Source organism: Rhea pennata, chromosome 8 (genome assembly GCF_028389875.1).
Source record: "Rhea pennata isolate bPtePen1 chromosome 8, bPtePen1.pri, whole genome shotgun sequence".
Classification (NCBI taxonomy): domain Eukaryota; kingdom Metazoa; phylum Chordata; class Aves; order Rheiformes; family Rheidae; genus Rhea; species Rhea pennata.
The window spans coordinates 18,615,985-18,630,924 of NC_084670.1; the positions used below are offsets into that span (position 1 = coordinate 18,615,985).

At 35.5% G+C, this 14,940-nt stretch overlaps 1 protein-coding gene across 5 annotated transcripts in view; it reads right to left on the reverse strand.

Moving 5' to 3' along the window:
- Positions 1 to 4,653: 4,653 nt before the first annotated feature.
- ZNF644 (zinc finger protein 644) overlaps positions 4,654 to 14,940 on the reverse strand; it is a 52,040-nt gene continuing 41,753 nt past the window's right edge. For 2 of the 5 annotated variants that reach the window (XM_062581904.1, XM_062581903.1), the window contains exons 6-7: positions 6,855 to 6,957; positions 4,654 to 6,342 (exon numbers count right to left, since the gene is read on the reverse strand). In XM_062581904.1, coding sequence (XP_062437888.1) covers positions 6,150 to 6,342; positions 6,855 to 6,957 — 296 coding nt within the window. In that variant the 3' untranslated portion in view covers positions 4,654 to 6,149. Of the gene's footprint in view, positions 6,343 to 6,854; positions 6,958 to 13,128; positions 13,158 to 14,161; positions 14,285 to 14,940 lie in introns of those variants that run through there. The other 3 variants (XM_062581905.1, XM_062581906.1, XM_062581907.1) reach the window with 3 other exon arrangements.

A 14,940-nucleotide genomic window follows, 5' to 3' on the forward strand; every position in this document is an offset into this window, starting at 1 on the left:
ACCCAAGTAAGTATATTTTCTCACACTTTCAGACAATTGTTTTTTCACTAAAGAGACAGAAAAAGTTATTTCTTGTAAGATTTTTACCTGGATGATATGCAATTCCTTATTTGGTTAAATCACTGGTTACTCACGTTAGCTTGTATTCTGATTTATCACTTCTTTTACGAATCTCTCCAGGGAGCACCATGGGATTCAGAGCTTCACCATTTGCTGTTAGAGCCATGACTTCAGTTGCATTTGGATGAGTTTCACAGAAATATGAAACACGTCTGCTGCTGCCTTTTAGACATTTGATATGAATCTTTGTGTGTTAAGTTTCTGGAGTTTCCAACAAGATTTCTTAAATAGTAGATTATTGATATGTAGGAGGACTCACCATAAAAATCATTCAAAAATCATGTTGTAGGTCTTTGCCATGAAAACAGAGCATTCAATAAGAGTGGCGGTGGGAGTTAACACCTCTGAGGCCTGTGGGTCTCACGGTTAACAAGATGCTGCTTGGTTTGGTTTTCATTGTAATAGAGTTTGCGGAGCCTGCACGAGGCAGTTCCTTCAGGGCTTTTATAACAAACTTTACCTCCATCTAGAGAGGGGTGTTCCCCAAGGGATGCATTTGTTCTGTTTCCTTTCTAGCCAAATTAAGAGCATGCAAGACTCCAGCAAGTATGTGCAAATCATACTTGCAACTAGTGACACCCTGCACAGACCCTTCCACGGCATGGCAGGTCAATCTGCACTTCAAACAAGACATGCAAAAGCCACTTACATGAGTCACGGACACCATCTTCTCCAACCACAAGATTCTTCTACTTGATGGATTTGTGTACCACTAAGTTTTATAAAAAAGCTGCATGCTGGCTAAAAAATTCTGCCATTTTCAAGCCATAATACAGGTACAGGACACCAAACCAGAGGAAAATTTTGTTTTGCTTTTCTAAATATAAAATCATCAAACTATAGTGTAACTGGAGGTAAGAACAAGCAAGGCCAGAGTATCAAACCTAGCAAGACTAAGTGTGTGGAGGGAACCACACTCTGGCCCTGGTAGATAATGATTATTTTATGCTAAGTTTGATCAACTCCTATTATTTTTGCTCTTATGGGATGAAAAAGCTGTGGTATGGACAGGGAATCTTTGTGCTACAGCTGGGAACAGTGGAAAATTGAAGAGGACTCTCAGAGCCACAGAGACACTGACAGGGTGTTTCAGAGTGGACTCAGGAACCAAACACATCTGCAAGCCACGGGGCAAGCCACTGCTGTAAGGAATTGATGCTGAGAAATCAGCAACTCTTCAGGACTGAAAGTGTCTAACCAAAACTATCAGCAACACTAGATTTTGGAGAGTGAGAATTAAGGAAAATATTTGCAGATGATACCCACTGTTATTTGTCAAACGAGAGATACAGCTTCAGAGTCTGGGCATTTGGCTCTGCAATCTTTTGTTTGCCACTCACCCTCCTTCTTGGTCTTCAGCACTGGAATGCAGATAACGTCTCCCTGCCTCATTTGCCCAACACGGCCCTTCAGAAGGCCATGGGAACACTGGCAAGGTGTTCTCTCTGCCTTTTAACCATATTGGGAAGCAGTTCCTAGTTAGGACAGAAGTGCTTCATTTGTTCCGCCACTGACCTTGGAATAAAGGGAAAAATGCCAAGAAGCCTGCAGGGTTAAAAAGAAACACTTTATTGCAAGACATTACAGACCAGGCACGATGGCCAAAATGCTTCCAATACATTGAAATTGCTACCTGTGTATCAGGCAACCACCTACAAAGAAAGCGTGGTGAATCAGAGTATCTGAAATCACAATGCAGTCTGCCTCTTTGAATAAATACTACCCTAAGATAAGGGTTTTCTAAAACAAAGTTAAAACTTGATATATTGATTTTGGGAATATGAAACTAATGCTTAAGTATTCAATCCATTAACTACTGTGATAAAAGTGAAAATTCTGTTAAGTATAGCCCTTAACAGGCTTCTTCCATGGCCCTTACAATTTAGTCAAAAGTAAGTACTTGTTATTCACTCTTAATTTTCCACACTTATTCAGCCAATGTGGTCTCTGGCTTCTGTAGGGTTTCAGAATCATAAAATTTAATTAATAAACCTTTTAAAATATTATTGAAATACAAAATAATCTACAATCATAAATGGCTCAGGAATAGGTTTAATGTCAATTGGGTTCATATGAACCCACCACCCTGTTTCAGCCTTGTGAACCTGTATTTTCAAACTTTGAATGTATTCATCTCTCTAAGCCCCAATTCACATTCTTCCTGCAACGCACTTACCTGAAAGATCTTGGTGATTTTCCTGAGCACAGCTGAGAAGACAGAACTTTGCTTAGGCACATACCTCAACCGCAAAAGGTCTGGTCCAGGACATAAAACCCATCTGTTAAAACCCCTGTCTTTGGGAAGATAAGGTGCTTGCTCTCACTTCCTGATAGCTTTTACTGCGATAGCAACTAATGTGGAAGTCAGGCTAACACAAGGTCACCCTTGCATCTACTCCCATCAAGAGTCATCTAATGTTTCCTAGCACCTACCAGGCTAAAGTAGGCCCTAAGGAAGCAAATGCAAGTTGGATCTGCACACAGGGCAGGACAAACTTGTGGGTACAGTCCACCTAATGCATCCACACCATCCAAATGAAGCAGTACATGGCAAAAGGAACAAATGCCCAGGGACATTCATGATCTACTGCCTCAGTCTCTAGCTTTCCACCATGCATACAACCTGAACATATTGTCATTTAGCAGCAGTGATCAAAGGTACTTTCAAATTGCTTTTCAAAGGCTCTGCAGAAATTTCTCTTCAAAAGATGCAGAGCACTTTAAGTGTTCTTTTAAAAAAGGCTATTTGAAAATAGCACTACAACTAGAGGATATAGAGATTCTTCTTACAAAATGCAAGGGTTGAACTTCTATACTTTTGCAGGCTTGTCTAAAAATCTCAAAAATCCTTTCATAATTTTCCAGATGCAGCTACTTACCAGAGCTTTACCAGAAACTAGGATAGATAGCCAAAGTGCAACTCCAGAACTACAGAAGATTGGAATAAGGAAAAAAGCAGGAGAGAGAAGAAGAAGAAGGAAAAAAAAAAAAAGAAAAAAAAAAAAAAAAAGCCACCACACCCACTGCTGTTTTTAACCCAAAACAATATAGCTAAGATGAAAAGACTTGTAACACTGGTGTTAATATGTGCAATTCCAGCTGTGCAGCTCTTTAGGACAGACTTCCACTGAGCCTCTCCAGCATCTGCAGTAAATACAAAACTCATCAGAAAAATCAAGTCACTAGTTCCAGGGTGTAAATATGCCACACAAGATCAACATAACAAAAAGTGACCGATTTAATTATCTCTGTTCTACCAGGTTTAGAATCTCCATAACTCTAGTTTTATATCCACTTGTAGGTACTGAGAGAAGACCTACATTTCCAAGCAACAAAAACCCGTGGTGGGGGACACCTTGAGGCCTATCAGCTAATGCAAGCTTTTTTTTTTTTTTTTTTTTTTTTAATGTCATTCATTCCATATGAGCCACATATGCAATTAATTTAATGATCAGAATAGTTCCAGGACTTGTTTGAACACTTCCTATATTGGCAAGGGTCTGCTGCAAGCGTAGCAGGACATCAACAGAAGCACGAAGCTAAAAAAACTCTGCAGCTCCGAAGCCCTGCCTCAGAGCCTGCCACTGAGAACAGCTGATCCTAATCGAAGAATCTCATTTTGGGAGCTATAATCATGCTCTTCAGACACAACCTTACATGTCAGTGTTACACAAAGGTAACTACTTAGGTTTAGTGAATTAAATAAAATTCACTATACTTATTATAAACCTAGTTAAGTTTGCTGCTGCTGCTAAACTCTGCATAGTATGGCTTATGTACTTATTTATAAATATATATATATTTTCATTTGCACTTAATTTTTCATTTCTTAACCAGCCACAGAACACGATGCTCTCACCAGCACCTTTATCAGTGAGAAGGGTAAACAAGCACTCTATTAAAGCATTATGAATATTCAAGGTGATTTGATCATTTCCCTCTATTTTCTATCCATTTCAACATGTCGCTGCAAATCTTCCACCATCACAACATATAGAAATCTCACAATAAACTAAAAATCTAGAAATTTTCAGTTGCTTGCATATCATTTGTCTGCAATATACTGCACCATCCTAGTCATCCATCCTAATATTTCTAGAGCTATTTTTTCCCAGCCCTTAAGTATAATGAGGTGCATTTTCCATTTAAAAAGTAGGAATATAATTGGACAATAAAGTTCAAGTTATCTGTAGCAACTTGCAGATTAAAACCCCTCACAGTACAGAACACCCTGTTAGAGAGGATGCCCTTGTCTCAGGACTGTCATGCACAACTGGGTATTGTTGGCTCACCTATTTTTTCAGAACATTAACAACTCCTATGCATTAACTCTTAACTGTATACATACAGACAGACAGACATTTATTCATATTTTCCAATGAAATGTAATGCATCTGTGAACAAGTCATTTTATTGCAAGTAAATATTTTTACTTAAGATCATGAGACGATTCTAATCTCAAGCAAGACAAATCAATTTCACAAACTTAATTCACACAATGCAAATAAACGCTTCACATTATAGACATTTAGATTTTCTTTAAACCTTTTTATTTAGAGATTTTTCTGGTAAGGAGATATACCATAGGAAAGCAATTTCACTGGCAGTGAGGTATGTATATACTCTACCAAAATACTCCTCTTGTTTTAACTGCTTTTAACTTTATTTACATATAAAGAAAATATCAATGCATATCCTTGGCTTAACTACAGTATTAGTTACCCTATATGAGCAAAATGAAATGTTACTTGCATACAAAATTGATTTGTAGAGGAATCTGATTTATGATTTAAACAGAAGTCATGTTCTGAAGACAGTTTAAGTGAACAAACACAATTCATTTTGACCAAGACACCTGCACCATATTTCCATCCTCACAGCACATTTATTTCAGTAATTCTGTAAGTAGGTCCTTAGCATGAGCATAGTGTTACAGTTTTCATACATATAATCACATCCAAAACAAGCTCTAGAATTTAAGTTGTAAACATTCTCTTCATATGTAGAAACATTTCAATTTGTGTTTGAATCTTCTAAAATGATCAATTTTTTAACAGAATTATAAATGAAAAGTCTACTCTAAACCGTGTAGTGAGCAATGCTTATTAGTACATTTCTACAGTGTTAAATAAAATAGTAGAGGCAAACTTCTGTAAGCAAGTCAGACTTTAAGTAAATCATCATAAAGAAACAAAACTTGTTAACAAAAAGATGCTTTGCAATAAAGAAAGCTGGATTTGAATCTACTATGATACAAAAACATAAGGGTAAATACCATCTTTGTTGACAAGTAGGAGGTAGCATGGATGCACCACTTTATTGTCAGTGAGAAATGCAACTGAAGTAAAGAATATTTCCTTACCACAAATTTCCAGTATTATGTACATATTTCTCTTAGAAATTTGTTTAAACAAGTTTCCCTCCACTTTTTAGTACAAAAAGCCTCATGTGATTAAAAAAACAAAAAACACTTACACACCTAGATAGAATAGTACTAATTGCCCTATTTGAATGAAACAGTCTCTTGAACTATGAAATACATGATATTTAATGCCCTAAGTTGAGTAAATTGTATTAGCAGTTCTTGGTATTATACAAAACACTACATACATACAAACAAAATATAATAATATCTTATTTTACTATGTAATTCTTTTTGGAATAAACAGAGCCTTGATTCGGGTAACACTGCAGAGAATGTTTTTTTTTTTTTTTAATTTTATTAAAATCTGTCTTTAAGTACCCATGTGCAACAATTTAAAAATGGCTGCCATACATGTAATGGTCTTGTATTGATAGTGAACACGGTAACTGACAAAAACATAATAAACCTTAAAAACACATCTTCCACCCTATATAAAATATAAAGACTACTTACTGTAACTGTTAAGTATTCAATTTTTGATGTTACTGTAATCCACTTTTTTCTGTCTTTATGATTTATAAACATAATTTAGTGTAGCAATTTATTTAAAAAAGACAAAGTATTTCAAATTTACATCCAATTCAAATTTAAAATGTTTCTTGCTCTATGACGCTGCTTCTGCCATCAGTAAAGAAAATGAAGTTTCAGTAATTGAAGCAGGCTTTTTAAGTAGTGATGTGACTTCAACCATGCCAGCTCCAGTCCGTGGAAGATTTGCGTTGACAATGTGTCGCTGCAAGTGCTTTATCCAGTCTTCTTGAACAGACAAAGGTCCTCGAAAGACCAGACCACAAAACCTGGGCAAATATTAAGATTATTCCACCAAGATATATTTAGCACTACTGAACAATGATCAAGTCAACACATTAAATAGGCTCCTCCCTAAAATACTTTTCTTGAAGTCTGTTCCTACAGATTTCAACCAAAAACCCACAGTTACTGATTTTGTTTATAGTAACTATGAACATATAAATAAAAAATGCAGTTTATACTACAAGTTTCCCTCTTATATTTGTAATACTAGAGATAATAATCTTTACTTCTTCAACATTGTGTTTCTTTTGAAGGACAGGATATTACTCAAACATGACCAATAGGATTTTAGCTAAAGCAGCAGGAGTTGCAACCTAAGAATTAAGTAGGACTGATTCAAGACCTCTTGTTCAAATTTATCAAAATGAGCAACTGTTCCCCTCCCCCTTTCATTATTCGCTTATCACATAAGCATTTACAGGATATAAATAGTCTTATGACTACAATTAGCAAACTCTTAAATGGCTGTTCTTTCACTTAAAATAATCATATGTACCTGCATCTGAGTATGTAAACTTCATCAGCACTATGAGGTAATGGCAGCATTTTTTTCTTGCTTCCAGATCTTGACCTTGACTTCTTTTGCTTACAGTCTAAAGCTAAGAAGACAGAAATTTCTGTATGTGAAAGTGATACTTAAATCGGTCTTAGACCAAATAGAGCTATTCAGCAAGTGTCCCTTATGGCATTGGTGAAAAGACTTCTACCTGTTTATTCTATGTTTAATTATAAGATAAATTCAAAATAATTATAGTGCGCACTAAGAAATTTACTGGCAAAGTATGTTAAGCTATTTCTTAGTTTAGTGCAATGTTTGCTCTTTAAAATACTAGATAATTGACATTAAGCATTAAACTACTGTCTTAGTATCAGCAAGCACCTACTAACTTATTGTGGAATTATACAGAAAAAGAGCACCACCTGAAATTCCCTTTCATCCTTAACATGTTGTCAAAATCTTCAAACTTGTTTTGTAATTCAAGCAACATTATACCACACACATGTTCAACCCAATTACAACAGCACAGAGGTATAGCTCTTAGCTAATATCATAGATTAACATATCAAAATTTCTATTTTGAATGTAAAAAATATTCTGTCATTTATTTTCAACATAAAGCAAATTTTTGCCCTGTTTTTATATTAAGAATCTCAGATGAAGTTTCCCATTCACTTCTGTCTGAGTTCTATAGTGTGTTTTGAAAAATACATAACAACCCTTTGCTGTAGGCACAGATATTAGGACAACCAACAGGCATGGCAAGGCCACTTGTTTAATTCAGTGTAACTGTGTAAAACTATGTATGAAAACAATGTGCGTGAATTGGAAATACACAGCAAGTTTCAATTAGCATTAAAAAAGTCTATTATCTGCCATAAATAGATGAAATAGGAATCTGTAAGAAAACCTGAAGATTCTAGGAAACAACTAAAGTTGAGGGACAAGGGGATTAGACTGAGTTAATATTGTTATGATGATAAAGCTCAAGAAAAACAAGAAGTATAGGACTATTCAGACCAGAAAGAGTATCTAGCTACACGCTGTTCCTAAACCCAAGACATTGACACTGGAACTATGCCGGAATCTTGACAGTAACAAGTAGTATTCTTGGGGGGAAAAAATGCATATGCTACATTACTGAAACATCTTAACAGTAGGATTCAAAATTTATGTTCTACTTGTCTAAATTTTGACTTGTGTAAGAGAAAACAGAACAAACACTGCTTAGTACCCCAAAGCATAGAACATCTGCTGAGGCAAAGCATGCAGATTAAAAAGGCAAAGTAAATGGACTTGATTGCAACTTTCATTTTTCTTCTGTCATTTTGGCTTTTAACCACTAGCCAAACTGACACACTTCGACCTTTCCCAGTTGTGTCCTCAAAGATTCCTGTAGTATCCAGAAAAAATACAAGTTGGTAGAAAACGTGATGACTTTTGCAGGCCTGAAGGAACCAGAGAACTAAATTCAGTCTGCAAGCAAGCAGAAAACAGATACCAGGCTAAACCCAAGCACTACAGGATGTCTATCACTAGGAAGATGAGACTCTTTTTAACTGATAGTATTAATGAAAGCAGTTTGTATATAAAAAAAGAATAACCCAAAGAGAGAAATGGCCAAAATCTCTTTCTGAGAAGTTATCTAGATAATTGATATAAGATTCCTTTCTTATCAAAAGCATAACTTTTAGGAAGAAAAAGCCCTAATCTTTCAAACTTTATGAACTACCAAAGTAGTAGAAACATTAAACCTAGTGCAACATCAGTAATAGCATTGTCAGAAATGTGAACAGCCTTTAGAAAAATGAGATCAAATACTGAAATCTGGACACCAGTTCTCTGAAGAGAGTTAGTTTCATGAGGGGAGAGGTATCTTAAGCAGTTATTACAGCAAAAGCTTTGCCATTACATATTTTGCGGAACACCATGGAAAGGAGGGAACTGTTTAGAAGTCGCAGTCTTATCAGAGTGCAAATGCATCCATGAGTTGCATCTGATGCCAGTTAGTTGATGTCCCTAGATAAATGATCAAAAAAGCAGTAGAGTACAGGCTTCTGTGAGAGAAGCCCACAAGTACTTCAAACTTAAAATAGCTCATTTTCCATCACATCGGCAAATTTAAGACGTTCACTCCCATCAAGAAACGTGAGCCTACTCACACACATCCCAAGCATTTCAGACAGCCTCCACCTTCCTATTAGTCCTAAATTGGTCTTCTGTAATAGAATTCCTGAATCTCAGTAGTTTTCAATGTTTGTGCAAACTTCTAGGAAAAGAAAACCCTAAACTGTTGTGTAATCAAGTGTACAGCAACAAAAATAAACAGAAACTGTCCTAATATACCACAAAAGTTAGTTTCCACTCCCTTGAAAGGCACTTTTTCCAAGAAAGTGAGAAAACAAAACAAAAGAATGGGTATCTTCTCAGAGACATTTAAGACAGAAGGTCTTAAATGCTCTTTCTCTAGATAGAGAAATTATAAAACAATGAAAAGAAAATATTATAGTAAAAGACATCAAGAAAAAAAACTCAAATCACCCACTTAATTCTTAGCAGTAACTTAGATAACACTGAAAGTCACATTTTAGCCTAGCAAGAAGCAGTTACAAGAAACAGAAAATACTAAAAATGCTAAAGCTGTGCTCTTTTGATCTAGGAAACATTTCTTTACATTTTAGGGGGCACAAAGTAGCACAAATACATTTTTAAGTCATTCCACTGAAACAGAAAAGTGGAGAAAGAAAAATCTGGGTGAAGTTTGACTGAAAATTATAATTTCAACACCAGGTAAAGACACACACCAGTAACTGTCACGCTAATTTCATTTTTGTCTGTCCAGAAAAACAAGTTCAAATGAAGTCATGTGCACACACTTGCTTAAGTACTCTACTGATATGATGCTTATGATTAACTGAAAGCACCAAATGAAACACACCACTGTCTCACCTCCAGACAAAGCATCCCAAACTCAGCTACTGCTCTTCCAATGCTGTTACTGAAATAAACGCATAACCTTGGCAGAAAGTATTTAGTACTTTCAGGAAGAGACCAAGATGATGTAGCACCAGTAAGCTGCATGAAACTCAGACCACAATTGCAGCACGTTGCCAGAAAAAGACAGGAAGACTGATACCTACTACCTACCATTATGCCTATTTTGTGGCTATTACAGCTTTCCAAAACACCATCCTCCATTCTCCACGAAGGCCCACTTCTCTCTGAAAAGAGCCTCCTTCCTTCATGTATGGCCATGTGCTCTCTCTTAGCTGCTGTTTCCAAAAAACTTTTTGTGAACAACTGGTTACATCACTTCATCAAAAGCTCTGATACAGCACAACAGAGAGAAACAACCCACTTAAGAAACAGAAGACAACCACCCTACAGAACGATCCCTTTGACAAACTCCAGTTCAATTTGACTGCATACTACTTAACATAATAGACACTAGTAAAAAGGCTACATATAAAAAAAAACCTCTACTTCAGTGACAGTTTTGCAAGGAAGACTGCAAGAAAATGGAGATAGGACACTAAAATGAATATGCCTAGGACAACACGGATTAGATAAAAATCATGATTAAAGGTCCTTCATTTCATGACATTTGGTCTGAGGTTCAAAATTAATATTCATCCATGCTAATTTTTGTGTCCTGTTTCTTAACGTCCTCCAAAATGGAACATTTTTCGCTTTGGAAAGACTGAAGCTGGGTCTCCTTGTTAGAATTTCATAACTTTTACCAGAGAACAATATACACAGTATATGTAAACAAATGCAAGTTTAAAAATTGCATACGTAAATGTGTCTAATTTGCCATTTAAAAATACTGCTAATTAAAAAGTCAAAATTAATGAATTCCTTCTTACATGTTTACTAATTTGTCAAATTAAATCATTTGCTCTCTCTCCTCATATTTTTTTAAATTCCAGTAATTTGCTCCCTGAAAAATTTTACGGGATATTAATTAGTTTATTGTGCTGGTTGATCAGTTATGACCGTAACAGCACAGAATAAAGACATGCAAAATCAGTGCGTCTCAAATTTCCTCTTTGGCTACACATTTCAACAGCAAACTCCCAGAAGGTACAGTTTGGACAATGTAACACTAGAAGTTATTCAAAAATATAGTAGCCACATGAACTATTATCCCTTCATGCTGTTGGCTCAACAAGGTCAGACTCCTTGCTCTGTATTTCATTGTTCTCTCCTAAATTTCTGAAAAAAATCTTCTCCATCTACAAAAGCAGAGACAAAAGGGGGAGGAAAAAAAAAGTGATGACTCCCAGAGGATGACAGTGGGCATAAGATGACTGAGCACGTGAAAAGAAGAGTCAACAAACAGAAGATGTAAAAAGCTGAGGTGCAAGAGAGATTCAGGAGACCTCAGGGCAGCAGAAGAAATGCCTAGAGAGTAGAAAGAGAAGGAAGCTTTGGATACAACTGTATCAAGCAGAGCAAGATGCATTTTGAAGATTTTGAACAGAACTGTCTGATATTCTACAGGTCCTCAGAAGTAAATCTACCACATGCTCCAAGAAACACAAATGCGTAGCTATTTACCAAAACAGGTCATAAAAGAAAACTAGCATCTACTCAAGATGAGTGATTAAGTCATTATCTTGTTCAAAATTGGACAGCTTAGCACAAAAAATTAGCTGACTGCAATGTTAAAGACAGTCATGCAATTGCTAATATAAAATTATGTAATTATGCAAGCAAGGGATCCAGTCAGACATTTGCTATGCAATGATCTTTACTGAATAACTGTACACAGAAATTATGTTTAACAAACACTAACCTTCCACAGCCAACAGCCTAGAATGTTCCACTTCTGAATTTTTTTCTTGGATCCATTCCCAAATTGACTATTACACTTAGCTCTTTCTACTATATAGCTACAAATGTCAAGTTGCATTTGGAGAAACTAGGATAAGATTTGACTAAATGTGATAAAGATTACTGATTCTGAAGCAGCATGGCATCTGCTAGGAAAGCAGTATAATAATAGTCAGTAGAGAAAACATATGCAGACAAAGTAGAAAAAAATTGAGCAGAAGATGAGTATGTAAGCTAATGTAGCCCTGGGAAAGCTTTCACTTCTGCTTCAGTAACTTGAATAGATTACTATATTTCTCTTATTAAACAGTAAAGCCTAGACGCCTTAACAATTGCCGTATCATATTAAGAATTGTGGCACTTGTGTTTGTGTATAATTATTTAATTACAACAGGAAGCTGGAACAAGTTTCCAGCAACATAATTTCTTTACGGTAGCTACATTTGCTTTAGAAGATTTAAGAAAAGTTTTATGAAAACATATTCTCATCATCTTCATAAAGCTTCAAAGCTGAACCCAAACTGAAGACGTCTCAAAATCGTTTTCAAAATCGTTTTCAACTGCAACATTTTTTCATAAGAAAAGCTGGGATCTCAAAGAGCAACAGTCATAGCAAAGTTTAAAACCAGTATGTGCTGGTGAAATCTTACATTAAAAAGTCATTCCCTTTAAAATATATATATATATATATATATATATATATATATATATATACACATACACACACACTACAATATATGGTGGAATATCAAGTAAAAACACTGTTTAAAAGTGTATTTTCTGGTCTACCAATCTTTCATTGAGTTTTCTTAATTGAAAAGTCAGCAAAAACTGTAAAGTTCAAAGTCTACAACCTTTGCAAAGTTACATACGTTTTAATGGTAATGACTAAATTAATACTGGTTACTATACACTGGTTGCATAGTATTATAGCTATAATTTAAGTCTTCATTTAAGTCACTGGTTTCAATGAAAGGCCTTTATCTGCATGGCACAAACTATTATGTGGCTTCCAGGTCCAAATGACAAGATTCAGGAGTTTTCTTTTTAAGTTTCTTTAAAAAGACTCTAAGAAAATGCCAACTATTGCAAAGACTATGCTACTACTTCGTTAGCAAAATACATTTCTAAAAATAAACAAACAAATCTGAAGGCATCTTACAAGCTACCTTCACTTCTCCCATTTAGCAAAAGGGAAGCTGAGATACCAAGAGCTTGTCCCAGGGTCCAATCTCTTTGTGCATCCAATCTCTTTGCCACAGTGCCTCTTTCCCTCCTCCATTTAATTATCATTAGACTTCAATGTGCCACTTGCAGAAACGCTAAGTGCATTCTCCTGCACAATGCATACATTGCATCTGCTGACTTAATTCTAAGTCTCCTTTGTTAGAGCATTAACCTAGTGCAACTTAAGACCTGACATCCACAGTTCCAATCTGTGAAATAAGTATTTCTTTCAGCCTTCTGGAAAAAAAAAAAAAAAAAAAAAAAAAAAAAAAAAAAAAAAAAAAAAAAAAAAGAAAGAAAGCCTGAGACTCAGTTTTCATGTTGTTCTTAGCATCATGAATTATATCTATAGACAGAAGTAGACCATGCATTTTATCAAAGCATTATGTAAATGTCTGCACTGGCTGATGGGGAGAGCGGAGGGGAACAACCCACAAAGCTGATGGCTGTCCTTAAGTAATTAATATTCCAGACTTCCTATCTCCCAGTTTTCTCACTATATTCCAGCTCTGCTCCCCAGCCTGCTGTTGATCATGTGAAGTCCCACTAATCTCAGCAATACTAAAAGTAAACTCAAGAATTTGCCTACAGCCAAGCAAACTGCTGGTCTCTAGAAATGACTCTAGATCAAAATACAAACTATCAGAGAAACTGCAGTATGAAATGTGTTCTAATTAAAAAAAAAATATATATTAATAGCAGCGCCAAGTGTTGTACTATACTCTCTCCTTGTCAGATCAGGTAGTTTTTAATTTGTGAGCCAAATAAAAAAAAATGAAACTGACCGTATATATATAATGTGTTGTTAGAGAGGCACATACTGTAAAATTAGTTGCTTCTCCTCGCCATTTTAACTATTCTTAGTACTAACATAAGTTGTAAAAATTACTTAAGTTTTTTTTAATTTTTGAAATACTTCTAAAACAGTTTGTTAGAAGGCCGACTAGCAATTTTGAAAGTTGTGATATGGTGGGAGAATGAACTGAAGCGAACATCTTAGTTTTGCTTACGTACCTTAAGTATTGGATCCAAAACAAATCAGTAAGAATGAAAATCAGACATGAGAGTGGACAACAGCAACATACCTTTGTTTACAAGTTGCTGAAGTTCTATGGCAAATACAAATTCTGTTTACCAGCGAAAGCTTCAGAATTATTTTGAATTAACATATGCTTTTGTCCAGTCTGATGAGGAAAATGCATCATAGACAGACTTGCTTTTACATCTGTAACAAAACATACCTGTCCCAGTCAAAAGTCCAGCACTCTTCTTTCGTGCATAAGCGCGTAAGTGGTTGGACAGGCTAACAGCACTTGTAAACGTCGTATTGCAATGCACACACGTTCTAAGCTTCACAGGCATACCTATCATTCAAAAGAAAACTATAATCCAGTTCTCTCTTCAAAAAATGAAATTCTCAAAGCGTTGTAAAAAGTTTTCTGTAATAAAGATGGTTTAAAATATATTCACTGCATTGATGCAATTGTTTAGTATATTAGAAGGATCCAAGTTAACCATCATTAGTCTTTCACATAGTGCTTTAAGCCAAACCATGCTATTTGGAAAGAAGAGAAAGGGGGCAACCTGGACCCTTAGGCTACTCTTGATTTGATAGCTACTATCAAGTTCCTACAAATGTCCATGTTATGCAGATCTAACCCCAAAATACAATCTTGCAATTTGAATAGCATGATTGTGTTGAGAAATTTCAAAGGTTGCAACTTTCCCAATAAAGAGAATTTTAAAAGTCTACTTGACAAAGTGGTAATTAAAGTGTTTTACCCATAAGACTAAAAAGCTCAAAACTAAATTAATCTGCTGTTGAAGGCTTGGAGAAAAAGGTGGTAAAACACATCACTGAACAGCTGTTAGACAAAACATTTTGTTCAGTGCATTTTCTGTTCATTGCTTTCAATGCACAATCAATGATGGAAGTTAATGATTTAAAGATTTTTTTTTTAACTAAAATCTCTGTGCTAAATAAGTGATCAACAAAGCAACATGGTATTTATCACAGGAA